This window comes from Sus scrofa, chromosome 14 (genome assembly GCF_054392235.1).
Source record: "Sus scrofa isolate SSC_HxYL_T2T_F1_AM1 chromosome 14, Sscrofa_HxYL_maternal_Yorkshire_Landrace_v2.0, whole genome shotgun sequence".
In the NCBI taxonomy this organism is placed as follows: Eukaryota; Metazoa; Chordata; class Mammalia; order Artiodactyla; family Suidae; genus Sus; species Sus scrofa.
The window spans coordinates 50,853,840-50,881,674 of record NC_139396.1 but is presented as its reverse complement, the minus strand read 5'-3'; the positions used below and the strand labels follow the sequence as shown (position 1 = coordinate 50,881,674).

The window sequence follows — 27,835 nt, the reverse complement described above, 5'->3', positions numbered from 1 at the left end:
CAGGTCCTCTCATCTGATTGGCTCTCTGGGAACCTACTGCCGCTACGCGGGAAAGTAGCCTCTGTTTCCCGCATGCGCAGTTAGTAAGATGAAGGGACTCAGGTGAGCGGGGGCTGCGGCAGGAATACCGCGCGTGCGCAGGCCCGGGATCGCGTTTGCTTTCCCGGTCCTGCGATGATTCCGGTTCCTCCAGAACATTGGTGGCGGGAGGCCAGTCCTGAGGTCAGGTAAGCGTCTGCAGAGAAGCCAGGTACCACGATTGCCCACGATCGTCAGGGGCTCCTAGAGAGGACTGGGAACTAGTGCCCCTGAGTTTCCCAGTTCGCAACCCTGAATCGCTCAGCTCATTGACCTGAGGCCAGCCCAGACACCTGAGCTAAATTTTCCCTGAACCTGGTTTACCCTAGGCTGTGGGGATTGGCAAGGGCTCTTCTCGGACCTGAAGTGGGAGAGGAGGAGAGCCCACTTTTGTGGAGAAAACAGTTCCACCGAGGCCCGAGGGCACATGAGCGATGCTCATTTACTCTTTAGGCAGAGCCTTAGGGAGCTGTTAGTGCGCAGCAGGGCTTATTTCAGGCATGGTGGGTGTTCTGCTCTTGCCAGTCCTTTGAAAGGACCAAGGAGAACCCGCATCCCTCCCCGTGGGCCCCCAGCCCGTCTTACACGCGCTGTTCAGTTCTTATTCTTCAGACGAAAGGTTCTTAACCTTTAAGGTACTTCTAGCTGTTAGATTTCCCTTCAGGTGACCTGAGCACACAAGAAAGGGACTTTGCTAGCCCTGTCGTTGAGAAGCCAGGATGGAGAAGATATTTGCCCTTGGAATAGCAAATCTGTGAAGAGACCTTCCATCTGATCTGAGCCTCTTAAGAATACCTAGAATTTTGTTTCAACAGTAAAAATTCAGTCTACCCGAAACTCCATGTGTGAAACATTTCAAGTTTAAATAAATGAAATCCTCCCTCCCCAGTTGTGTAAATCCCCAATCAGTACTGTATGTGTAATACTTAACCAAAATTTAAAAAAAAAAAAATTTTTTTTTTTCTAGCTTACTGCTTGTAGCAGCTTGAAGTAAGATCTCAGCTTCCAGACCAGGGATTGAACCCCAGGCGGTGAATGAGCCAAATTCTAGCCACTAGACCTCCAAGGAACTCCCAAATCAAATTATTTTTAAGCACATGGCTTTCTTTTCAGTGACCATGTTTCAAGCCCCCCCCCCCACAAAAGTTTTATCACTAATTTCAGTTGGTTACAAAATTTCTATTTGAGAATTTTGCACTCACAGAAAGATGGGAACGGGAATTCCTGAGACAGTTCTAGGCAGAGGGAGGTATGTTTTCTTGCAAGAAAAATGTTAAGTCCAAAATCAAGTAACGGGGGAGTTCCTGTTGTGGCTCAGCAGTAACAAACCTGACTAATATCCATGAGGATGCATATTTGATCTCTGGCCTCACTCAGTGGGTTAAGGATCCAGCGTTGCCGTTAGCTGCAGTGTAGATTGCACTCTGCTGGGATCCCACGTGGCTGTGGCTGTGGCTGTGGTGTAGGACGGCAGGTACAGCTCCAGTTTGACCTCTAGCCTGGAAACCTGTATGCAGAGGGTGAGGCCCTAAAAAGCCAAAAAAAAAAAAAAAAAAAAAAAAATCGAGTAATGTAGATTAACAATACAGGAGACAGGAGATCATTGCTTTTTGCTACAAAATCAAATGGACTTTGTTTAGTTTGAGTGTGTTTTTGTTTTTTGTATTTGGCAGTGTGCTTTTATTATTATAGTTGTGGGTTTGTTTGTTTGTTTTTTGTCCTTTTTTAGGGGCACATCTGCAGCATATGGAGGTTCCCAGGCTAGGGGTCAAATGGGAGCTGTTGCTGCCAGCCTACGCCAGAGCCACAGCAACACCAGATCCGAGCCCCCATCTGTGACCTACACCACAGCTCACAGCAGTGCCAGATCCTTAACTCACTGAGCAAGGCCAGGGATCGAACCCACAACCTCATGGTTCCTAGTCAGATTCATTTCCGCTACGCCACGACGGGAGCTCCTGGCAGTGTGATTTTAGATAACTTTCCAAAAAAATCTGTTAATGTCTTAATAAGCCAACATGTTCAGGAGCTAGTATTCTGATTAATGGAGTTATTAACCAACTGATGTGAAATATTTTGGTAAGGTTATGCACACCATATTTTTTTTTTTTTTTGTCACACACCATATTTTTTTAATTTAGGTTAAGCTCTTTGGTAGGGTCTTAATATTTCTAAATTCATAGTGGGAATTGACTTTTGCAAATAAGACTATAGCAAAGCTTTGTAAAAACAGCTAATGAGGGAGTTCTCCGTGGTAGTATAGCAGGTTAAAAGTCCGGCATTGTCACTGCAGTGGCTTGGGTTCGATCCCTGACCCGAGAACTTCTGCATACCGAAGTCTCGGCCAACAGATAAAAAATAAAGTCCATGGAAATTATTTCTGAATATAGAAAACAGAAGTAGAAGTCTTCAGAAATTCAAGTATGTATTGAGTATAATAATGATTCATCTAATTTACCCTCCCCCTCCCTGTCCTCATACTGGAGATTTTGCATTACTTGTACGCAAGATTACACCACTATTTTATGGCCTTTTATAAGGGTATGATCACCATATGATTTTATAACATCATATTCCCCAAGTATTTCTCTTTTGCCATGAAGGCTTCAAGTTGACACTTTCACTCTGATTAGGTTAAGACTGGGCTATTAAGTAATAGTAGCCACTTATGGCCTGAGGCATTTCATGTCTGTTAACCAGGGTGTTACTTTGTGTCATTTATTTTTATATCCAAACAGCTTGTCATTGGTAGGGGTTTGGGGAGGGCAGTTCTCCAAGCAAAAATGAGGAACTCTGAAACTTAGTTCAACCATTAAACATGAAAGGAAATGTTCAGGTATATCTTTAAGTATGACTTTTTTCATCTTTCCTGTCCTTCGTGATTTTTCCAACTATATTGGATAATTCTTAAAGATCTCTATATTTAAACCAGGACTTGCTTTGATGAAGGTAGTTTTTAATCTTTCAATTTGAACTTTCTGGGAAGTCAGGCTGTATTCTTGGCATCATAATTATCTCTTTGGTACCTGATTTCATAGACCACAATTGTGACCTCACCAAACAGCATGTCTTCAGTAATTCCGTGGTTTCCAAGTATTTTTTTCTTTTTAGAGCCACATCTTTGGCATATGGAAGTTCCCAGGATAGGGATCAAATCAGAGCTGCAACTGCCAGTCTACACCACAGCCACAGCAATGCAGGATCTGAGCCGTGTCTTCAACCTTCACCCCAACTCACAGCAATGCCAGATCCTTAACCCACTGAGCGAGGCCAGGAATCAAACCGGAGTCTTCATGGATACTAGTCGGGTTTGCTACCACTGAACCACAATGGGAACTCCCAAGTATTTCTTAAACTGGACCATACCAAGTAAAATAGTTTGCAGGTCATGTTCTATATACCTTTTCACTCTGAGCTTCTAAAATAAAAGTCCATGAAATAATCAGTTTTCAGATTGGGCTTATGGGGTAAGACCATGGTTTATATGGTATGTTAGCCAAAGGTTCCTGAGCTTTGTAGTAAAGGATGCCAAGGCATTTTACTCTTGTGGCAGCATGTATCTTTTTCTTCTCTCCCAGGGTGGTATTGCCTCCACTTGACAGATGCAGAAATGCAGCCAGAGTTGCACAGTGAGTCAATTGTGGAGTTGATGTTGACACAGGTCACGCTGACTATAAAGCAGCATGGACTTTCAGGGGCAAAACAGTAAGAGGAGCAAAATAGCATGGACTTTCACGGGCAAAACAAGAATAGAAAGTTGAAGGAGTTCCCTGGTGGTCTAGTAGTTAGGACTCGGCACTTCACCACTGCAGCCTGGATTCAATCCCCAGTCTGGGAACTGAACTCCCACATCAAACTGTGGGATCTCTTCTTTGGACACTGTGGCCAAAGAAGAGAAAGTTGAGGAAGATGAACTAACAGTTTTAAGGAGCTAGGGAAGAACAAATCTGGAGATGCTATGAAAGGTAAAGAAGCAAGTGATAGAAAGGATAAATTTAGTTTAAAATTATCTAATATTCTTCCAAAATAAGTCTTCCTGAAATAATCCTTTTCAGGAAATATGCATTCCTTTTTTCCTATGTTTGTATGAAATACAATAATGTATTTGAACATGCTTTGAAAACGTAAGTCCTTAAAAAATACACATCATTAGTGGTAATAATGTATTTGAGACTTTGAGAGGAAAATGTGGAATGTTGTTATTGCGGTCTTATTTTAATAGTGTAGTTGATAAATTATAAAGTTCCTGTGAGATGCCATAAATAGAACAGAATCACAGTGATGCATCCAAATAGGACAGGTGTAATTGTGGCTTTGAAGTTTTCTGTTTTAAGAAGAAAAGCAGAACAGAATGTTGGTATTTTATGAATTGAAAGCTTTTCTCTTTACTTCATTCATTGTCTCTTGAACTGTGCAGCAGCAAGCCTATTAAATGAAGACCAAACCCCCCAAATCAAGGATGACAGCTCTGTTGCCCTTTCCTGCTCCATCTATTCTGCTTTTCTTATTTGAGAAATAGCTCTCTGGAAACACTTACTGTGGGTGAAGGTGTAGATCCCCCAGCCTAGGGAATGACAGAGTCTGTTTCAAGCCTGAGCTAAAATTCCCCATGGCTCTGTTTGGGGAGGTGTTGCAGCCCTCCTAAGGATTTTGGGCAGCTAGAACAGGAGGATGAGCTAGACGTGAAAGAGAGAGAAAGCCTGCTTTATCTTAACTCCCACTCAATAAGGAGCACCTAACACAATTTTAAAACAAATTATTATTAAGCAGTTCCCAGAAAATCATTCTCTCACTTAGCTTCTGGTGCCATGGGGTGGCCGTGTTGTCTTTGTAAAGCTTAATCTTGCAAGTCAGTCTGTTCAAGCTCACTGTGTTAGGTCCTTCACCATTGATTAGGTCGTTGTTGTCAGACCTATTTTATCTTCTTATGGGGGCGGGAGAAACAGGACCATGACTAAGCAGGTAATCAGCACTCCCGAATTCTGAGCTCAGCTTTGGAAATATTACACACCTAAGAAACAATAGCTTTTTTTTTTTTTTGTCTTTTTGCCATTTCTTGGGCCACTCCCGTGGCATATGGAGGTTCCCAGGCTAGGGGTCGGATCAGAGCTGTAGCCGCCGGCCTACGTCACAGCCACAGCAATGTGGGATCCAAAACAGGTCTGCGACCTACACCACAGCTCACGGCAATGCTGGTTCCTTAACCCACTGAGCAAGGGCAGGGATCGAACCCAAAATCTCATGGTTCCTAGTCGGATTCGCTAACCACTGAGCCACGACGGGAACTCCAGAAACAATAGCTTTTAAAAGTGTCTGTCCGGGAGTTCCCGTCGTGGTGCAGTGGTTAATGAATCTGACTAGGAACCATGAGGTTGCGGGTTCGGTCCCTGCCCTTGCTCAGTGGGTTAACGATCCGGCGTTGCCATGAGCTGTGGTGTAGGTCGCAGACGCGGCTCGGATCCCGCATTGCTGTGGCTCTGGTGTAGGCCGGTGGCTACAGCTCCGATTGGACCCCTAGCCTGGGAACCTCCAAGAAAGGGCAAAGAAAAAAAAAAAAAAAAGACAAAAAGTGTCTGTCCTACGCAGGTCTGATCCCTGGCTTTACTCAGTGGGTTAAGGATCCGGTGTTGCCTTGAGCTGTAGTATAGGTCACAGACGCAGCTTGGATCCTGCGTTGCTATGGCTGTGGTGTAAGCTGGCAGCTATAGCTCTGATTTGACCCCTAGCCTGGGAACCTCCATAAGCTGAGAGTTCGGCCCTAAAAAAAAAAAAAAAAAAAAAATTGTCTGTCCTAGCAGCTGGAAGAACTTGCTAATTCCTGTGTCCTCTGCTGCTCAAAACTCAATGTTCCCCTGAGTCAAGTGAGGATACAGTGAACATGCAAGTTCTCATTTCAAAGGTCTGGGGAAGGGCCGGAGGGCCTTCACTCCTGACAAGCTCCCAGGGGATGCCATTGCTGCTGCCCTGGGACCACACTCTGAGTAGCAGGGTTCTCAAGCTACCTCAGCCGGTGCAGTAGCCACTGGTGTGCATGGCTAGTCCACACTGACATGTGCTGGGAGTGAGACCACACCTCAAATCTTGAAGACCTCATATGAAAAGAATATCACTAAGTTTTTATATTGATTACATGTTAGAATAATACATGGGCTATGTTGGATTAAATAGATCAATTCATCGGTCACTTTTTACAGTTTTGACTGTGACTACTAGAAATTTTAGAATTTCACATGTGGCTTGCACTATATTTCTATTGGACATTGCTGTTCTAGAACATTAATGTAACAGAAGCAGCGTTTTTGGTGTTCTTTTTTCAGATGACCCAGTTTCTCAATCCCCTTGTGACCATTTCACCTTCTCTTTTAGCTCAGCTCGATAGTCATTTAATTCTTTTCTCTAAATGTCTTCCTTTGCCACATTCTCCGTCTCCATCACTGCCATCACGATCCTAGGGTTCCCATCCGGCAGTCAGGCCCCAGAGCCAGGACTTAGGCAGCAACCGCCTCACCTGGGAGCTGGTTAGAAGTGCAGGCTCTCAGGCCCCATCCCAGACCTAACGAGCCGTCTCCTGTTTAACAGGACCCCTGGGAGGTTTTCTGTTTGTGAAAGTTTGAGCCATGAGAGCTTTAACAACCATCCTTCCTAAAGCACCCATTTCGGCTAATCTCCACATCTGTATTTCAACAGTGGATTTTAGGCAAATGGCATCCAGAAGGTGGATCCAGAGATTGAAATCCTATGCCTTCCTGAAAACAGAATCAAGTATCCTCTCTCTGTCACAGGCACAAAGGAAAGGCAGTGGCCCCCTTACAGCTCTCCAGAGCCTTTGAGTGTTGTTAAAATAAGCCTCACCTCACTGTGTCCAGTTGAAATCCGATTGTTTGCTCCTGTCACCTGCCACAGTCTAGAGGTGAACATGCCTTCTGTTTGCCAGGCATCTGTCTGGGTTTGGGCTGATTGTGGGAGCCAGAGGAGGGACCGTGTGCCGGCAGGGTCCAGTCAGGAAAAAAGGCACCTAATTGGACTCCCAGGGACCAGCAGTCGGGGGGCATGGGGGGGCGCGGTGAAGTTGGAGAACCGCTGCTCTACAGCACATGATCCATCCTGGGCTCTGGCCTGTACCTTTATGCTGAGGCCCACGCCTGAAAATATTCACTGGACAAACGAACATCCCCCACCCTAAAGGCCATGTTATCTCTAACTTGACCAAGATGCTTTAACTTAGATGGCAGTCAGCTGTTCGGTGCAGACGTGGCCCTCCAAGGAAAAGCAGAGCTGAGGCCAGTCAGGGTGGAGAGGCGGCAAGTAAGCCAGGCACACGGTCATGCCTGCTGGCTTCCCCTTACACACATTGCTTGCTTCCATTTTTCTTTTTCTCTTTTTTAATGTCTCGATGAGCTGTCATTTGAGTTTTTATTGTTCCCCAAAGACTATGGGTTGCTGTATGGATATCACGAAAACTGAAATCAGTCCATATTCTCCTCTGGGCTCTGGGGAAGTGGAACCTTGGGTCTGTTTGTCATTTTTAGCTGTCGCTGGAGTAGAGCCAGAGCCCCAGGAGATACTAAAAGTATTTGGAATCATCCGGTTGGCTGTCGGAATTAGCTGTTAAACAAAGCAGCCGGTAACTGGACACTGGGGGCCTTCCTGAACTCCAATCGGGCGCGAGGCCTTCCCGTGTGCGTGTCAGCTCCGAAGTAGGACAGCCGGCTAGATTTGAAGCCCCGTGGGCTGGTGACAAAGCAGCTGATGAAAGTGTTCTCCTCTCCACCCTTTGTCTGGGAGTTTCGCCCTGTCTCAGACCTGCTTCCTTTCTTTGTCACTGCACTGTATCCTACCACTGTCCTGCCTGGTCAGATTTACTAACAGAAGAGAAGGCCCAAGGGAGGCACTGGGCTCCTTTTCCATCATAAACCTAATCCAGGGACTAGACACTGCCTGGTACAGAGAGGAATTCTGTCTGTGGACTGGAAGCAGATATAAGGGGAGGGAAACTTTGGACACTGACTTAGGCTTATTGAGAGGAGAACAGATTCTTTGTTTCAGAGATTTCAAAGTGCCTGGGCTTATCGTTTGTGTATCTTTTCCTGAGGATACACTGAAGTATGTCACACCCAATAAACAAAACCTGTTTTTAAAGCACCACTTTCACCAGCCTACTCTTTCAAAAGATCTCCCTGGGTAGCCACAGAGCACCTTACCGACCAAGACCACCTCAGTTATCACCCGCTGGGACGGAACATGCCCAACATCATATTTTTCACAAAGGTTTGAGTTCAGGAAGTTCCCATTGTGGCCCAGCAGGTTACGAACCTCACTAGTATCCATGAGGATGCAGGTTCAATCCCTGACCTCACTCAGTGGGTTAAGGGTCCAGTGTTGCCGTGAGCTGTGGTGTAGGTGGCAGACAAGGCTCGGATCTGATGTTTTTGTGGCTGTGGTGTAGGCCGGCAGCTGTAGCTCTTTTTAGACCCCTAGCCTGGGAACCTCCATATGCCGCGGGTGTGGCCCTAAAAAAAAAAGAAGGTGGTATAAGTTCAAACCCTCATAACAATCATAGAATTGAAAACTAGCATTGGGGTAAGGCTTGAAAAGTACATCTCATTATATTTATTTTCCATAGAAATAGTAGAGATAGAGATGAAGAATACCATATCCATTCTAAACACCACCACTGTCATCCATACTGATAATTAAGATAGGCTTAATTTCAGGTTTCAGGTAACAGGAAATGCTCCTATTTGGAAAGAAGCAAGGCCTAACAGCATTTGTCTGCAGTAAGCCTCCTGAGTGCTTATCTAGAGATCGATGTTGGGCCCCATGGATGTTAGCAGTCAGAACTGTTGGTGGGCACAAGGTAAATGAGCCTAGAGAAAGCTGGTGACATAATCTGGTGGATGTGACGTTCCTTTTGGCTGCAGAAGTTGGTGTAGGGAAACGCCGGTTCCTATCTGTATGAGAGACCAGTTGCCACGAGCTAGAATTTACAAGGGTTCAAGTGGTAAGAGAAGCTGTGTAGAGCGTCTAGCTCTCATTGACCTCACATCCCTCTCTATACCTTGCATGGTATTTTGAACCTAAATATCAGGCACCTTCACAGGAGGCCGTTTTCAGGGCCTGCATAATCCTCAGTCAGGAAGTATAAGCAAGTGGCACCTTTGCAGTTCCCCATATCCACCTGGGGGACAGGGATTTTGCTCAAAACCAGCCTCCTGCCTTCAGAGCTATCAACAAAGCCCTTTCTGGAATACAGTTTCCTCTGACTTCACACTTAGCCTGCGTGGGACGTGGGAAGAGGGCTATTCCCCCATTTTCCAGATGAGAAAACGGGTTGTGACTGCCCCCTCCCTGTTCACGTGGGGAGCATGTAGTCTCGGGAAAGAGGTGATCCCTTTCAGATCCCCTGCCTTCCTCACCTTGGAACAGAAGCAGAGGCGTGTGGGAGTCCCCATACCCTCCGGCCCTCATTCTCTGTACTACTCTCTTGTCTGCTAAGCCCCTTCAGCCTTAGGCTGGGCTCGGATAGTTACCGAGGTGGCTGGTTCAGCACCTACCACTTTCTTTTTCAATAGCTTCTCTCTCTGACTAGACTGTGAGCTCCACGAAGGCAGCGTCTAGCTCTCATTGACCTCACATCCCTCTCTATACCTTGCATGGTATTTTGAACCTAAATACCAGGCACCTTCATAAAAAAAAATCCATTGACTCGGTAGTTCTCATGATGAGTACCAGTTGGATCATGTTACTGGCAGAGCTTCCGAGGGAACAGATGTTCCTATTCAAATCCATGAAACTGGAAACATTAAAAAAAAAAAAAAAAAAATCATGACATTGATTGATAGTGATATTTACTGTGTCAGACTGTTTAAGCTCAGCTATAAAATAGACTAGCACATACTGTCGTCTTTCCATTTTGATTTCAAAGACTCTCATACGCTTAAATAATGTCACTTGACTCGGATTCTAATTCCTGGTTGATGTACTATGTAATATTTTCTTATCAAATTACAGCCCTATTCTTTTGACTCTCACACTCAAACCCCCTCCTTCCTGAGAAAGCAGCATCTTTGGGTGCTTTGAAGATATTTTTGGCCCCTAATAAGAAACTGTTTATCAGTTGGCAGGGCATGTACTGCTGAGCCCAACCATGGTAGGTGATGCAAGGCTGGAGGGAAGTGTGTGTTGCTGAGTAACCTGCCTGCACCAATTTTCTAAATCCCCACCAGCCAGATGGGTGGCTTTCGCTTGAAGTGGTTCAGAAAAGGTGGTCTAGGGTGCTCCTGTTGTGGCTCAGTGGGTTAAGAACCCAGCTAGTATCTATGAGGATGCAGGTTGATCCCTGGCTTGCTCAGTGGATTAAGGATCCAGCATTGCCACAAGCTGCAGCATAGGTCACAGAATGCAGCTCGGATCTGGCATTGCTGTGGCTGTGGTGTAGGCTGGCAGCTGTAGCTCTGATTCAACCCCTAGCCTGGGAAGCTCCATATACCACAGGTGCATATGTAAAAAGAAAAAAAAAAAGATGGTCTTAGAACCTGAAGTATAATCTTGAGAGCAAACCAGGCTGAAGGAATGTCCTTTCTGTCCCATTCAGGTTCTGAGCAGTAGAGCCGCTATGAGCACCTCGGGTCTGCTCCGATTTCCCGCCCACCTGGCCAGGATATGCACGGTGCCAAGGGGGCTCAGGCTCTGCCAAAAGCCGGCGCTCCTAACCCCGGGAACAGCAGGTGCTCCAGTGCAGGCAGCAGGCAAGAAGGACCGCCCTGCTCTGCTCTCCCTGGATGAGCGTGAACTTGAAGAGCAGTTTGTAAAAGGACATGGTCCAGGGGGCCAGGCAACCAACAAAACAAGCAACTGCGTGGTGCTGAGGCACATCCCCTCGGGCATCGTGGTCAAGGTAGAGAAAGGAGGTGGCGGGGTCCCCAATCTCTCCCAAGTGAAAATGATGAGCAGCTGACACATGTTCTCATTGTGGCCCCAGCACCAGAGGGACTGGGGATCTGGTGCCCCACCTTGTGTACTCCTCCCAGGGAGGGCCTCCGAAGCCTCAGGAGCCTCCTTCCAGGATCCTTTGTAGCCAGGCTCTTATTGTTTCCATCCTTGAACCTGGCAGGCCCCACAGTTGTTGAGCCACTGGGCTGCTGGGTGGCTGCAGAGCCCAGTGGCACTGCTTTGGGCTCTAGTCCCCAAGCAGTCCACCCACAGTCTCAGCCCCTAGCCTGATTACTCAGATGATCACATCCTCCGTGTCCCCCCATTCCCTCTTTGGTAAATGTCACTGACATTTACCCTCCTGGAGGACTGAGATGATGGAGGCAAATTTTCAGCCATCAGAAAAAAAATCCGCCGGGCGCAGCTGCCTGTAGACCTTAAAACAAAACCAGCCTCTGATCAGACCATTGCCAGCTGTCAACAGAGTCTGAACCTCTAGGAATGGTGCAGTGCTTTCTCTGGTTTCCTGGTTTGGTGGCAGCCCTGCTGCCCCTGGGGAACTGCCAGTCCATTCCATTTCCTGAGGGCCCTGGAGGCAGCACCTGCCTTGTGGCGAGGTGGATAGCAGAGGCAGGTCTACACTAGTGGTACTATTAGCAAACACTTCCGTGTCACATGAATACGTGGTCAGCACTGTTCTAACAACTTCACATTTGACTTAACTCTCAGTCCTCACAAGCCCATACTCATGGTGTGGGACCTGAGGCACAAAGAGGTTCCTACAGCTGCAGGAATCAGCCCAGAACCCAAACACTATTCCTAACAGGTGTTTTTCACTGCCACATTTCTGAGCCAAGGGCCTATAAGTTAAAACCTCACTTTTCTTCTCCTCCTTGAAAAAAGTGAAACAAGTAAAATTCTGAAACCTGACAGAGTTAATTTGTTTATTTTATGTAATTTACTCCAAATTTGCTTTTAGTGCTATTCTTTTACCCTAATTTCACAGGCTTTTTTTTTTTTTTTTTTTTTTTTGTCTTTTTTGTCTTTTGTCTTTTGTTGTTGTTGTTGTTGTTGTTGTTATTGTTGCTATTTCTTGGGCCGCTCCCGCGGCATATGGAGGTTCCCAGGCTAGGGGTTGAATCAGAGCTGTAGCCACCGGCCTACACTAGAGCCACAGCAATGCGGGATCCGAGCCTCGTCTGCAACCTACACCACAGCTCACGGCAACGCCGGATCGTTAACCCACTGAGCAAGGGCAGGGATCGAACCCGCAACCTCATGGTTCCTAGTCGGATTCGTTAACCACTGCGCCACGACGGGAACTCCGTCACAGGCTGTCTTTTGTCAAAGACCTTTTAAGGCATTTGCCCAAAATAACAGAGATATTACATAGTGAATATGATGGTCATCTGGTAATAAAGAGGCTATTTTCCTCCTTCAGACAGAAGTTTACATTTATAAAGGGTACGCACAATAGGCTTGTTCCCTGGCCACAAGCTAGATATATTTGATGTTGAAAATTATTTGGGGACTTTAAGTTCCTTGAAAGCTCTTGTTTCGTCTAAATAAAACAACACTCCTAATAATGGAACAGTCACAGTGAAAGCCACATAATACAACTGGGGTGTGGGAAAGGGCAGGGGCCTAATAGAAGCTGGAAAGGGTACAGCCTTTGCCCTGTCACTGACCCACCAGGACTCTGGACAAGTGGCTTTGCCTCTGGGGGCCTGTCCCCAACTCGAAAGGGACTAGGTTGACTTTAATGATTCCTAAGGTCCCACCCAGAACACACTGGCTTTCACATTATGAAATATTATCTCTTACAGTGTCACCAGACAAGATCCGTTGACCAAAACAGAAAGCTAGCTCGGAGAATCCTGCAAGAGAAAGTGGATGTTTTCTACAATGGTGAAAACAGTCCTGTTTACAAAGAAAAACGAGAGGCAGAGAAGAGAAAGCAAGAGAGGAAAAAAAGAGCAAAGGAAACACTAGAGAAAAAGAAACTCCTGAAAGAACAATGGGAATCAAGTAAAAATGTGCCCAGAGAAAGGACCGCGAGTTCTGACTGGAAGAACGTGCCAGACGCTTCCAGGGATGGCGGGGTGAGCCCCACCACCAGCGCTGTGACAGCGCCTCTGAAGGAGACCATGTGACAGACTCCAGGGACAGCAAGGTTTCTCAGTAACAGATGAACTATAGAGAGATGCATACTTTGAGAATAAAACTATAAAGAGAGGAGTTTCCATCACGGTTCAGCAGAAATGAACCTGACTAGCATCCATGAGGACACAGGTTCAATCCCTGGCCTCACTTAATAGGTTAAGGATCCGGTGTTGCGGGAGCTTGTAGTGTAGGTCGCAGATGTGGCTCGGATCTGGCATGGCCATGGCTGACAGCTGCAGCTCTGATTCAGCCCCTGGCCTGGGAACCTCCATATGCCTCGGGTGAGACCCAGAGGGAGAAAAAAAAAACCTATTAAGACACACCAGGAGGTCATTGCTCTAGATGGACAGCGAACTTCTTGAGGGAGGAAAGGTGGTGGTTGTGAAGCAGGGTTAGGAAGAGCTTCTGGGCAGCTAAAGAGTTCTATTTCTTGACCTGGGCAGTAGTAAGAAGGATGTCACCTTTTAAGCTAAACATTTGTGTGACTGTCTTTTTTATTATCAAAAGTAAGAAATGAAAAAATTTTTTAAAAAGCGTTAATAAGGGAATTTTTGGTGTTCCAGTCATGGCTTAGCCTCATTAAGAACCTAACATACTGTCTGCAAGGATGCAGGTTCAATCACTGGCCTCACTCATTGGATTAAGGATCAGCATTGCCTCAAGCTGCAGTGTAGATCCCAGATGCAGCTCGGATCTTGTGTTGCTGTGGCCGTGGCATAGGCCTGCAGCTGCAGCTCCAATTTGACTCCTGGCCTGGGAACTTTCATATGCTACACATGCAACCATAAAAAGGGGGCAAAAAAGGAAATTTTTTGGCAGGGGTGGCTATGCCTGTGGCATTACTGAAGTTCCCAGGCCAAAATCAAACCCACTCCAGTGACCTAAGCCTCTGCAGTGACAATGCCAGATCCTTAACCTGCTCTCACACCAGGGAAATACTGATAAGGGGTTTTTTAATGTAAAAATGTAGAACTGGTCAAACATTAATAGCATTTAGTGCCCCCTTGTCATGTCCTGGGAGGTTAAGGCTCAGTGATATATAGGTGTCAGTTGCCTTAATGTCAGGTTAAGAGAACAAAAGAAAACAAGATGCTGAAAGATTTACAAGTTAGTAAGTTACTTGCCCCTCTCTCCAGCTAGCTTAACACACTGTTGACCAGTAACCTCTGATGTGGAAATACACATATCATGCTCAGATGCCAATTTACAAGTAGTAGGTTTATAAGAGATGAGGTTTCAGAAACCTTATTTGTTTGTGAATTTGCTTGATACTATCCCTCAAGCTGGATGTGACCTTACAAATTGTTTAGGAATTTTTAGGCATGGTTAGTAGCTTGGTTTGTTAGAACACACTTGGAGTTTACGCATAAGACCAGTAAGGAGGAGTTTCCTGGTGGTGCAGGGGGTTAAGGATGCAGCGTTGTCACTGCTGTGGTGCAGGTTAGATCCCTGGCCGGGGAACTTCCATGTGCCCTGGGCACAGCCAAAAAGAAAAAAATAAACGCAAAAAGAAAAAAATAAAGTAAAAACAAAAACCCAGTAGGGAAACACAGCAAGAGAAGGCCACTGTCAAGGCATAGAATTTGCTTTACTTCTTCAGTGACGGCCAGATTGCATGCATCCCAATAGATTACCTGTAGGAAGCCAGTTAGGGCTCTTCTCACCTTGCAGTGGCCTGGTTTGGAAGTTTAGCTCTATGCAAGGCTCTCTAGACCTCTGGTTGCAGTGTACAGGGCCCTTCCAAGTTCCAACCTCCTTTTAGAAGGCAGCCACCAACTGAAGTATCTGGAATGGTACACAAGAAACCTTAATAGTGGAAGGGAATCTGGGGAGCCTCCGATAGGAGGAACAGGCTTCGATTTCCATCTCCTTTCCTGAACCTTTTTTTTTTTTTTTTTTTTTTTGTCTTTTTGCCGTTTCTTGGGCCGCTCCCGTGGCATATGGAGGTTCCCAGGCTAGGGGTCTAATCGGAGCTGTAGCTGCCAGCCTACACCAGAGCCACAGCAACGCAGGATCTGAGCCGCGTCTGCGACCTACACCACAGCTCACGGCAACGCCGGATCATTAACTCACTGAGCAAGGGCAGAGATCGAACCCGCAACCTCATGGTTCCTAGTCAGATTCGTTAACCACTGCACCATGGTGGGAACTCCTCCCGAACCTTTTTGAATTACCTATCATGCACATGAAGGAGATGCAGACAAGCTGACCCGTCTCTAGCCTTTCGAGCTGCCATGGCTAAGACCTGGCCTCTTGCCTATACAATCTCCTTCCTTTGTCTCAGGCCAGCCCTCACCACACTAAATCCTCATCACATGGGGATCAGTGCCTAAGGAATACAGTCAAGATGACCTCAAAGTCCCTTTGGAAGGCACTGCTCTAGACCACCACATGGATCCTCAATACATCCAAGGCAACCTGGTTTTCCCAGTACCGGGGCAAGTAGTTCTTCCACTAAGCATGGCATAAAGTAGCCAGCTCAAGTTTCATGGCTGCATTAAATGAAAAAAAAGAGGAGGGAGTTCCCCTTGTGGCTCAGTGGAAACAAATCTGACTTGTTACCATGAGGATGCAGGTTTGATCCCTGGCCTTGCTCATTGGGTTAAGGATTTGGTGTTGCTGTGAGCTGTGGCACAGGTCGTAGACATGGCTCAAATCTGGCGTGGCTGTGGCATAGGCCAGCAGCTGCAGCCCCAACTTGACCCCTAGCTTGGCAACTTCCATATGCTGCAGGTGCAGCCCTTAAAAAAAAAAAAAAAATGCACCCATAGTGCAGCTTTGCCTGATCCCAGCTCATCGTGTCCAATGTCCTTGGCTGGTGTGCTGCTGACATTGTCACACAAATGTTTCTCAGCTGGACGGAAAATGCCCTTTGACAGGCCTCTTGCCCCTCTCACTGAGGAGCTGTTCTTAAAAAGAGCACCAAGAGGAATTCCCGTCATGGCGCAGCAGAAATGAATCTGACTAGGAACTGTGAGGTTGCTGGTTCGACCCCTGACCTTGCTCAGTGGGTTAAGGATCCGGCGTTGCCAGGAGCTGTGGTGTAGGTCACAGATGGGGCTCAAATCTGACGTTGCTGTGGCTGTGGCATAGGCTGGCAGCTGTAGCTCCAATTCACCCCCTAGCCTGGGAACCTCTATGTGCCGTGGGTGAGGCCCTAAAAAGAAAAAGATAAGAAAAAAAAAAAAAAAAAGCACCAAGAATTCAAGAAACCCACATCTTAATACAAGCTGTTAATGAAAATAAGCTTTATTACATCAAGTAATAAATACAAAGATGCAAACAGTTTCATTTTCTTCCAGATGTTTGGATCAACTTCCAGGAAAGGCAGAACTGAAATCTACAGTACAGTCTTAGGAATAATTTCGGGGGTCCCTGTTAGGTTTGGTTTGGGAGGCTGCTCTTTCTTCTGTATTTATAACTTGTGCATTTTAAAAACTGACTTCAAAGCACCTAGGAGTCATGCAAATGTTTAAGCAAAAAAGAAGTTACAATAAGCAGAATCTACACTGTATGGCAAACAAGGGGACCAGCTACTAGGTTAAGTGTGTGCTGTCAGTCCACACTACAAAAAAAAACCGTTCAAGTTGTATCAGTTTACAAAAAAGAACAGAGAACAATCTTGGTAACATAACTTCAAAAGAGGAGAGCCAGACACCTGTATCTTGGGGGCAAACTAGTTTGCTTTAAGATAGGTAACTTTTACGTGCATCTTTTGAATCAATTCTTTAAAAAACAAACACCTGGGTAGTTCCTATTTAAAATGTAAATCCTAATCAACTGCAAAATCTTTTCTCAAATCTTAGAGACTATAGGTTCAGAGCCTAATGAACCATGGGAGGGACAGTAGGAAGGAGAAACCAGATTGTTACCATGTTGAAAACAAAGTTTCATCTGAGCAAGGGAGATGAACTGTAACTTCTCTGGGAAGAAGATGGGAAACCTTCCAGGCTCACAAAGCAGCTAGGACCTGGCGTTCCGTTCCGTTTCAGCCAAGCACTCCCTCACCAAGCCTCTAGCGTGGATGATGCCTGGAAGAGAAGCAGAGGCGGGCATTAGCAGTGGCACCCACTGCGGAAGGGGGAGGGTCCTTTCACAGCCAGCCATGAAGCCCTCAGACCAGAGGAAACCTGCGTCCAATGACTCAAGTACTAGAGCCATTAAAGGCTCTAAGGGGACTTCCCTGGTGGCTCAGTGGGTTAAAGATCCCATGTTGTTGGAGTTCCCATTGTGGTTCAGCGGGTTACAAACCCAACTAGTATCCACTGGACGCAGGTTCAATCCCTGGCCTCACTCAGTGGGTTAAGGATCCGGCGTTGCCATGAGCTGTGGTGTAGCTTGCAGACATGGCTCAGATCTGGTGTGGCTGTGGTGTAGGCCAGCAGCTATAGCTCCAGTTCAACCCCTCACCTGGGAGCCACCATATGCCTCAGGTGTGGCCCTAAAAAGACAAAAAAAAAAAAAAGATCTGGTGTTGTCACTGCTGCGGCTCGGGTTGCTGCTGTGGTTTGGTGCAGATTTGACTGCTGGCCCAGGAAATTTCCGCATGCCATGGACATGGCCAAAACAAACAAACAAAAGACTTTAAATAATAAATAAATAAAAGGCTCTAACAAATCCCACCCCACCCCTCAAAGCCAAAACTCCTCTTTTAAAAATCTCATTCTGTGCTCAAGGTGACAACCAGGAAGCTCTTTTCATTACTCCCTATTCAAACTATGTTACCATCCAGATGACAAGAGTAAGTGTGTCTCCACCCCAGTTCTTTAAGCCAAACCCTCTGGAGATTCCATGCCCTCAAATCATTATTTTTTCTAAAGTCTAGAAAGGACCTGGCAGTGTCACAGCCTGCCTGGTTCAGGTACAAGAGAACTACTCACTTGGTCCACTGCTTCGTCCTTCCCCCAGGGGACCTGCAGCATCTATTCCACTATTATTCGCCCATCATCTTTTATCTCTATGGTTTGGGAGTTATCTATTGTTTGCTTGGGTTTCTTTGGGAGGGGGAGGGCAGGCTTTACTCAACTTCATGAAACATTGATCTCATTTTAATAGGCACAAGAGAATCTATTCCTTTTTTTTTTTTCCAGACTAAAAAAAAAAAAAATCCCTTTATTTTAGTCATTTTGAGCAGCTACAACAGAGTACCATAGTCTGGGTGGCTTAAACAACAAACATTTATTTCTCACAGTTCTGTAGGCTGGGAAATCCAAGATCAGAGAACCTATTCCTTCTAAGAGCTGACCCCCAGAGGGCAATGGAAGTGAGTGACTCCTCAAATCACTCAGGTGTCCCCACCTTACAAATCTTATCCCCCAGAGCTTCTGAGCTTTGAGACCTTCTGTAAAGGGCTATACAAACAGACTCCCAGACAGAGGACAGACTTGTGGTTGCTAAGGGGGAAGGCAGAGGGAGGGAGTGGGATGGAGGGGGAATTGGGGGTTAGTAGATGCAAACTATTCCATTTAGAATGGATAAGCAAGGAGGTCCTGCTGTACAGCACAGGGAACTATATCCAGCCTCTTGGGATAGACCATGAAGGAAAATAATATAAGAAAAGGAATGCATATATATGTATGACTGGGTCACTTTGCTGTATAGCAGAAATTGGCACAACACTGTAAATCAACTATATTTTAATTTAAAGGGGGGGCTGTATAGCCACTGTCACAGCTACTCCACTCTACCGTGACAACAGCAGCAGACATTATGTAAGCAATGGGTGTGGCTACGTTCCAACAATACTTAGAGACACTAAAGTCTGAATATCACATCATTTTTACATGTCACAACATCTTTCTTTTTCTTCACCATTAAAAACCACAAAAAACAGTCTTGGCTCCTCTTGGTGCCTGACTCCCTCTTGCCCTATGACCCTTTTTACTTGCTATGACATAAACTTGGCAAGCCTGCTCAGCTTCTGGTCAGGGTGACTGTGGGACCAGCTGCTTCCCCAGGATGTGCCCTAGCTGCCCTGGCGCAATCACTAGGTGTATCCAGGCATGGACTTGAACTGCTGGCTTTGTTGGGTGGCTGCAGATCACCTGTCAGACAGTCTCTGGGGTCCAGCATCTTCCCAGGCATCTCCAATCTGGTAACCAACACCCCAGTTACCAGGACTGGGTGGCATGATGCCCACCTGACCCCCAGGGTTGGATTGGAGGTAAGCTCCCTCCCTCCTCCACGCACTCTTCGTTCCAGCCTCTAACTACCAGTCCCCCTCCCCACACCTGTGCTCTTATTACCCAACCCAGTTCCAAAACAGGTTAGTCTCTTCACAAAGGAGTCATGAACTGGGTAAAGGCCACTGCTTTGGGTAGGGGTCTGACCTCAATCAGCCTTGCCCATCACTGAAGTCACGGCTGCAACTGCAGCACCCCGTACACCCCAGATTTATAACTAAGAAATGTTTCCCTTTCCTATTTCTCCAAAGTTACTTCTCTGACCTTCAGAAAAACAAACAAAAAAACCCGAATCCCTCCTGAAATTAAATTCACACATAAGCCACCACATTCTGAACCACCACCTTCTAAAATAGAAATCCTTTTCTCCCCTCCACTCCCAACCAACCTATTTCACTGCCTGCTGAAGTCAGCTGGCCAGTCACATCTTCACGTGCAATACCTTCTTCCTGTGGTACCATCCTCCAGTGCCCTCCCTCTCTAATCAAGAAATAACTTCAGGAGTTCCTGTCGCTGCTCAGTGGTTAATGAATCCGACTAGGAACCATGGGGTTTCAGGTTCGATCCCTGGCCTCACTCAGTGGGTTAAGGATCTGGCGTTGCCATGAGCTGTGGTGTAGGTCGCAGACGCGGCTCGGATCCTGCGTTGCTGCGGCTCTGGCGTAGGCTGGCGGCTACAGCTCTGATTAGACCCCTAGCTTGGGAATCTCCATATGCCGAGGGAGCGGCCCTAGAAATGGCAAAAAAAACAACAAAAAGAAAAAGAAAAGAAATAACTTCAAAGCCTACTTGCTTTCCCTCCCCAGACTAGCACAGACCACAGCCTCCTGGGGCACTGCTCCAAAAGAGGACAGCAGAGGACCCTGCAGCCCCCAGTCACTGGCCTTGCCCAGAGGAGAAGCCTGTTGTACTGGGTGGCTTGGGGTTCCCTGGGGCCAGCTATGGCCAAAGGGAGCAGAGCAGGCCTGGGGCAGAGCTGTACCATCTGGGTCTAGACTCCCTTCTAAGACAGATGGACCCACCCTTACCCCAGGGAAGCATGCAGGGCGAGGGCTTCCCTTCTTAGACACCCCATCTGACAACTGGCCACCAAGACCCTTCCTGTCAGATCCTCAGGACAGTCTACACTCCACAGACCCAGTCATGCTGCCTGATGCCTCCACATCCAAGGGTAATTCTGTAACAGGGCAGGAACCCCTGTGTCCTGTGCTGCGGGGTACTCTCCTGTCCATCATCCTCCATTTTCAAGAGAGAAAATCTTTCAAGACAGTTACTAGGCCAGAAGCAAAGTGTCACCTGACAGTGGAGTCCAGGCCCATGACCTACCTCGTTTTAGTCTCTCCATTGCGCTCTTGCTGCCTGCATAGGTGGGTCTGATCTCTTTCCCCAGCTCTTCGATGATGGCCAGCAGCTCAGCGTATTTGCTCTGGGGCACCTGGCTGTTACCGGTTCCCTAGAATCAGAAAGAAAGGGTTCAGGGAGTTCCCATTGTGTCTCAGTGGGATACAAACCCAACTAGAATTCATGAGGATGCATGTTCAATTCCTGGCCTCGCTCAGTGGGTTAAGGACCTGGCATTGCCATGGCTGTGGCGTAGGCCAGCAGCTGCAGCTCTGATTCAACCTCTAGCCCAGGAACTTCCATATACCACAGGTGCAGCCCTAAAAGAGGAAAAAAAAAAAAAAAAAAAAAAGTAGTTCAGATAGATTGAGCCCAACCTGACCCCAATGCCATGGTCAAGGCCCCACCACGTGCCAGTCTCGCAAGGGCAGGGGCAGATGGTGGAGGGAAAGTGGCCTGGCCTAAACTCTCAAGGTTCCTGCCTCTGCTAGAGCCAGGTTCGTCCTCTCTGGGGGACAATTACAGACCAGGAGCCGGCACTCCCTACAGTCCCTATGCACTCAGAGAAACCACCCAGCAGTCTACAGAAAGCTGTTATCATCTTAAATGAAAAAAGAAGAAAAAAAAAAAAAAAAAAAAAAAAGACTGGCTTGTCAACAGGAAAGGGTTCACTGGGAATTTCCTAGGAAGGAGCAGGATGGACGGGCTTGAGGGACGGAGTGAGTGGACGAGATGGAGGCCACACCTGGTTTGGCAGGACTATAAAAACCACCAGAGCCCCAGATATGTTTAATTCATCCATCTTCCCCTACTGGCAGGGCCCACGGCACAGAACTTTCTCTCCAGACCCCTAGCAGCCTGAGGAAACACCCAGATCAATGAGACCAGGTTCCTGCCTGGCTGTGGGCGGAGATTGCCAGTTCGGGCCTCACCCCAACCCTCCCTCTCCCGTCCCCCTCCCCACAGCTGCATCAGAGCAGCTGTGTCCTGACCGGGAGACCCTCGCCTGCTCCTCCCTCCTCTGCTGCCTGTTTCTTGGCTTCCCAATCCTTCCTCCTCTCCTTGTCCTGTTCCTCAGCATCCTCCAGGAGCCTCCTCCGGAATCCGTGGCCCTTCCTCTCCTCTGGCCGCTGCCTCACAGCCAGGGCACTGTGGGGCCTATCCAGGCCACACTTGACACCGTCCTCCCACCACCGCCTCTTCAAAGGGGTCCGCGCCCACTTCCCCTTGGGGGCTAGGACAGCCTGGCGGGGCATGGCCAAGAGCCGCCACCTTATCCCAGAGGCTGGCCTCCATGGCGACCTCGGAACATGAGTTCCAGCCACTACAGGGGAGAACCTCACAGCTGGCAGCCCAGGCACCGAGGGCCCTTGGGGCACCACTTCCTTGGCTTTCTCCACTGATGGCCCCCCAACCCAGTGGGAAGACCAAGTCTCGGCAAGGTTGCCAAGTAGGGGTCATGGTCCTGTAACTGGTGGAACCAGGTGTGAAACTCAGGGGCCCCCAGCTCTCTATGAAACCCACCCGGACTCCACTAGGACATGAGCCCCCACCTCTCTGACGGGGCCACAACCTTGTGGGGAATGAGTGGGAATGGGCACCCCCTGACACCAGCCTCTATCCAAGCTCAGAGCAAGAGTTGAGGCCATACCTCACTTCCCTAGGAACAAAGCATGAAAACCCCCAGGGACATATGTGGGCTGGTGGTCCCAAGAGGACTGTGGCTCTTGGAGTTTCCAGCCTCCCACATGCAGCATGTGGAAGTTCCCAGGCCAGGGATTGAACCCGCACCATGGCAGTGACCCAGGCCGCTGCAGTGGCAGCATCAGATCCTTCACCCACTGAGCTATAAGGGAACTCCCATCACCCCTCTGTTCTGAAGCCCTAGCCTTGAGTTGAGGAGGCTCAGATGACCGCTCCATTCCTTCATCTCTACTCCTTCCACAGCTCCCCCTCAGGGCCCAGGCTGCCCTCAGAGCCCCTCCCCCTGGGCATCACCCCCCCTGCTGTACCTGGGTATAGCCTAGAGATGGTGGCCCATAGTCACTCAGCAGCTGGCGGTACTGTGAAGATGTCGCCATACTGGTGGAGGGCGGGTGGACACTCCCAGCTACGGGGAAGGAGACAGGAGTTAATAATCAAGTAGCCTTGGCTAACTGTACCAGAGGTGAGGACTCTCAGTCCTCCTGCTCAGGCCTCAAGCCATCAACAGTACTCTTTTATCTCCAAGGACAGAGAACCCTACTCTTGCTCCTGGTTTGGCCATGGCTGACAAGCAGCCTAGATGATTGATGGTAAAATATAGCTAATAGGCTCCTGATCTTCACATACGCCAACCACCACAGCAGACATTGCTAATCAAACACAGAAATCCTTCCCATCCATTCAGTCTAGATTGGTACCAAAGATGAAATCTGCTGCTGTTTCCTGCCTAACCCTTGCAAGTCCCCTTTCCCTGGGTCCTGCTCCCCAGAGGCTGATACCCTAGAGCCACAAGCCTGCCACAGGAGCCCACTTGCCACTAAGGCTGGCCTGCTCCTGGGCTAATACTTCCTCTGTGCCCTAACCTCTGCTGGACTATATCGTGAGGAAGATGGGGGACAGTCGAGAGGTTCTGAGACCCAACCCTAGCAGGGGACTGGTGTTCTAGATACAAAGTCAGGAATCTGGAGTACATCCCAGCCTGCATATCCTCAAACAAGTCCCTTACCTCTGAGCTCCTGTCGCCTCTCCCCAAAGAGGGGACAAGAGTCTTGACAGTCTGAGTCTATGCCCAGATGGCTTGCACCCCAAGAGAGGAGGGGTCAGACCCTACTGGGAGACACTGGCCCGCAGCAGAGGGGCCACGTGGGGCCAGGGCCAGGCCCAGAATGGAGTCTCCCAGATGGCAGTTGGGAGATGCTCAACAGGGAATTTTCCAGCTCCAGCTCAGTAGCTGGAAGCATGCAGACCCGTAATGGCGTCCGAGTGGCCATTAGCGGGTAAAGGATGTCCTGCAGAATTACAAACAGCGGTAACCATGGAGAATTTACCTAGCCCTCCTCAGCAGCTGCCCGCCTGCCTCCACGCCTGGCCGGGGAGCAGCTTCCCCTCTGCCTGCCGCCCCCAGAGCCAAACGGTCCCTCTCTCACGCACACAGCAGGCTCTGCAGACTTGGCCCCGGGGATGGACAGCTGGTGCCAGGCCGGCCAAACCGACCAGCTGCTCATCTGGTGTGGGCAAGGGGAGGGGCAGGGAGGAAGGAAGTCAGGAGCTCAGGCTGATAGAACTGGAAGGAGCCCTGGAGCCCCTCCCTGGAGAGAGAGCAACACAGACCAGAGAGGGTGGGCACTGCCCCAGGCCACACAGTGCAGAAGCGGCTACCTGTCCCTCTGTCCAGAAGCTGGGGACAGCCCCATACCCAATCTCAAGCCTGCCCTGGAATTTTTCCACTGGGGCCCGGATTTATGCTCAAGCACAAGATGTGCAGTCAGGAAACATGGATTCTGCCACCTCTAGGCTGCAGACTGGGCACAGCGCTGTGCTGCTCGGAGCCTCACTGCCACACCTCTAGAGCAGCGATGCTGAAACACCTGTGGTATGGAACTACAAGCACGTGAGCACATGTGGGACCTCTGTCTGAGGCAACTGTGAGTGTGCAGTGTCCAGAACACAAGAAGGTGTGGCAGGGCGGGTGTCCCCCACACCCCAGGTCTCCTCACCACATCAACCAAACCCCAATTTCCTGATCTTCTGATGTGGGTGGTGAGTGCGGTCTGGGTAGCTCAGGCTTCGCCATCCCAGGCCCAGGTTCAAGTCCTGGCCACTACAAGGTATTACACCATTCTGTAAGGCCAGGATGCTAAATGCCAAGACTGGGGGCGAGGGGTGGGGGGTGAACTGCACTGTTCAGCACTTTGAGGCATCTAGAAGATTCCAACTCCCTGGCAGGAGGTGAGCTGGACACCTGTCCTCCTCCTCTTATTGCTGTTTTGCATTTCTTGCCTCCCTGACCCCACCTTCTCTCCTACAGGCAAGGGCCTGGACTAGGAGCCAGTTCAGCTGTGTGACTTAAGGCAAGGCCCTTCCCTCTCTGGGCCTCAGTTTATCCGTCAGTTTGAGGCAATGGTTCCTAATAGAATGTCTAAAGGCTCTAGCTCCTACTCCTCCGCAATGCTGGGGTTAGGTCTTAGGGGAGCTCTGGGAAGAGGGAGGAAGGAGAGCCCCCACGTTTTGGTTAGGGGTGTGGAGGGAGGGGGAGATGGGAAACAGCCCAGGGCTTGACTTGCCCTGGGTGATGTGGTAGGGACCCCGAATCAGTGGCCTCACTTGCTGTTGGCGGGGAGGGTATCTGTGGCCCTAGGGAGAGTTTGCAGAAGGGCCCTGAGTTCCACTCATGCCCACTCCTTCCCGCAGATACAGGGAGGGCCAGCGGCTGCCGAAGGCCACGGAGAAAACCAGACTGGGCGTGAGCACGGCTGGCCGGCCGTCTCGGAGCATCGCAGACAATGTGCGCAGTGTGCGGGGGACCAGGGAGGGCCCAGAGCTGAGGGAGGGATTGGCAGAGGCCAGCAGCTCCTGGGGCCAGGCGCGGCTCCCCACCCCCACGCCAGACAAAGAGCAGCCTGGGCCTGGGGAGCTGGCGGCCTTCCCGCCACTTGGGGCGCCTGGGGGGGCTCTCTGGCGGGGAGGCAGGGGCTTTGTCTAACTCAGCCACTGCCACTGCCGGCCAGGCCGCGGCTTGGCAACTCGCGAGCAGGAGGCAGGGCTGGAGGGCGTGAGGGATGATGACAAGGAAGCCGGAGGAGCGGCAGCGGAGAGTCCATCTTGGATGCAAATGGCAGGGGGAGATCGGGCTTTCCAAAGGGGTCCACAGGGAGGGGAGCAGCCTGCCACAGATCTGGGGACCTCAGCACTCCTCCTGGAGTTCACCAGAGGAGAAAGAAGAAAATCTGTGCACAGGTGCTAGCCAGCCCAGAACAGGACTTCAGGGGTGCTGAGTGGCTGCCTCTGCCACCGTGACCCCAGTCCCCAAAGGTCCCAGTTTAGGGTCCCTGCCTCAGCTGTACCAGGGCAGGCCTGAGATATCCCACCTGTACAGGCAGCAGCAAGACCCTCCATCCTTACCACAGTCAGATGAAGGAGGCAGTGAGAAATACTACAGGCAGCAAAGCTTGTCTTTATAAGGTTTGCAGACCCCAGAAGAGGTGAGAACATTTGAAGAGAAAATAGTGGCTGTTTGCTCTTGAGGCTTAGAGCCCACATTTGACCAACTTAGCTATCCCCCACCCAATCACATCCTGAATCTTAACCCTTTCCACTCCCCAATCTGTGTCTAAGAAGTTAAAAAATAAATAAATATTTATTTATTTACATGCATTGCTTTTCTGGGTCCCCTATAGGATTTTTGGAGTTATGGAGTCAACCATTTGGAGACAAGGCTCAAAACTTTCGGACAACTGCCAGCGTGGCATTTCGGACCAGAGACGCCAGTCTCCTCCCCGCCAATCACACCCCCCCACGCCCCCACGCGCCTAGCTTTTTGGAAGTTTGTTTCCCACCAAGAGTCCAAAGGAGAAGGGCTATAGTGAAGGGAAAGAGCAAATCACCCCCGAACCCCACAATTTTACCCTCCCCTCCCCCCGGTGCCTTTCGTCCTTGGGAGGAGACCCTGGACACAGCCTAAAGCTGCCTGACAACTTCTGGAGGAGTTTCCTGGGACCGTCCAGTTCCAGCCCCAAGGAAGGGAGAGGACGGCCCCTAGGCTTCTGCGGGAGGGGACCTTCCAAACCCAGAGTTGGGGGCTCAAGATGCGGGGCCCCGAAATGCGGGCCCCAGGCCGAAATGCCGCCCCCACCCTCCGCCTGCAGGCACTCCGAAACCCCGGGTCTTCAACTTCGCTCATTCTGCCGCACACGCCTGAGGGGACCTTGCCGCGAGCCCCATTTTGGGCACCCCGCTCCCACGCGCCAGGCCGAGCCGCCACCGATGATGTCCCCTGCACCGCCGGTGACCCCAGCGGCCCCGGGCCCTCAGGGCGGGCTGCACTTGGCACGCTCGCCACCCCGCAGCGCTGCCGCGCGTGGCCTAACCTTGCTCACGTGCACGCAGCAGTCTCGGCCCCCGCCCGGGCTTGACCCCCGCTCCCCAAGGGCGGCCCGCGCCCCGCTCCCGGAGCCCCGCTCCCCGCGCGGCCCGGCCGCTCCCGACTCCCGCCGGCAGGGGCCCTCGCCGAGCCGCCCAAAAGCCGGAGGAAAACGGAGCCGAGAAAGCCTCCCCCGCCCTCGCTCGCCGCGCTCCCCGCGAGCCCTCAGCCGCCGGCGTGGGGGGGACCGCGGCGGCAGCCAGCGCCCCGGGCCCCGGCCCGGCCCGAGGCCCGGCGCGGCACAGGGCGCACCAGCGAACTTTGGCGGCGTGGGCGCCAGAATCATGGCGGCGGCGGCGGCGGCCCCGCTGCCCCGGGCCGGGACCCGGTGCCTGCCACCCCCGGCCGCCGCGGGTCCCCGGGAGCCGGGGCCGGGGCCGGGCGCGCGGGCCCTCAACTTGGCCGCACTTGGGGCGCGGCGCACGCGGCCCGCAGGGCGCACTCACTTACCGGCGTTGAGGGAGGCGGCGGGCATGTGCGCGGTCAAGTTCGGTTTGTAAGACATCCCCCCGAGCGGCGGGGCGCGCCGGGGCGCAGCGGGGCCAGGCCCGCGAGGGCGACGGCGGCGGCGAGGCCGGACGGCGGCGAGGCGGCCCCGGCGTCCGTGCGCCCGTCCGTGCGCCCGCCGAGCTCCCGCGCACTTTTTGTTGTTGACGGCTCGGGCCGCACCGGCAAATATGGCCGTCCCTCACCCTGACACCCGCTGCAGTATATCACCCATACATCGGGCGGGCGCGCGGGCGCAGGGGCGGCCGCAAACTTTGAGCGGAGCCAGCGGGGCCGGCCCGGGCCGGGAGGGGGCGGCCCGGCGCGCCGCGGCCCGGCGTCAGGGGGCGGCTCCGCCCGCTGCCGCGCCCCGCGCCTCCGGGCGCGCTCGGCGCCCGCAACTTGGCAAAGTTTGGGGGGCTGGGGTCCCGGCGGCGCCCGAGGCCCGCGTGGGTCCCTTTCTTCTTCTACGCAGGCGGCGCCTGAAGATTTGTTCTTTTACCGATTAATTTTTTTAATAGCTAGGTAG

At 50.2% G+C, this 27,835-nt stretch overlaps 2 protein-coding genes and 1 long non-coding RNA gene across 3 annotated transcripts in view; 2 read left to right on the top strand and 1 right to left on the bottom strand.

Moving 5' to 3' along the window:
* The window catches only part of LOC146396545 (uncharacterized), a 179,840-nt gene that overhangs the window by 95,236 nt on the left and 56,769 nt on the right, over nt 1-27,835 (top strand). The window lies entirely within an intron of this gene.
* MTRFR (mitochondrial translation release factor in rescue) lies at nt 83-16,458 on the top strand. Its single transcript, XM_001928287.7, has 3 exons — nt 83-227; nt 10,673-10,975; nt 12,837-16,458. The coding sequence occupies exons 2-3, from the start codon at nt 10,694-10,696 to the stop codon at nt 13,161-13,163; spliced, it is 609 nt and encodes a 202-aa protein (XP_001928322.3). The 5' UTR covers nt 83-227; nt 10,673-10,693; the 3' UTR covers nt 13,164-16,458.
* On the bottom strand, nt 16,405-27,580 carry CDK2AP1 (cyclin dependent kinase 2 associated protein 1). The gene is made up of 4 exons (NM_001190166.1): nt 27,271-27,580; nt 22,709-22,806; nt 20,682-20,808; nt 16,405-17,204 (listed from the first exon to the last, which is right to left on the bottom strand). The coding sequence occupies exons 1-4, from the start codon at nt 27,323-27,325 to the stop codon at nt 17,137-17,139; spliced, it is 348 nt and encodes a 115-aa protein (NP_001177095.1). The 5' UTR covers nt 27,326-27,580; the 3' UTR covers nt 16,405-17,136.

Excerpts from the sequence above, each read along its gene's own strand:
- CDK2AP1 (NM_001190166.1), bottom strand. The coding sequence starts at position 27,325 with ATGTCTTACAAACCGAACTTGACCGCGCACATGCCCGCCGCCTCCCTC. Across the intron at positions 22,807-27,270 it reads CGCCGCCTCCCTCAACGCCG|CTGGGAGTGTCCACCCGCCC; the intron begins GTAAGTGAGTGC and ends CCTTCCCCGTAG. Across the intron at positions 17,205-20,681 it reads AATGGAGAGACTAAAACGAG|GCATCATCCACGCTAGAGGC; the intron begins GTAGGTCATGGG and ends CTTCTCTTCCAG.
- MTRFR (XM_001928287.7), top strand. The coding sequence starts at position 10,694 with ATGAGCACCTCGGGTCTGCTCCGATTTCCCGCCCACCTGGCCAGGATA. Across the intron at positions 10,976-12,836 it reads CCTCGGGCATCGTGGTCAAG|TGTCACCAGACAAGATCCGT; the intron begins GTAGAGAAAGGA and ends TATCTCTTACAG.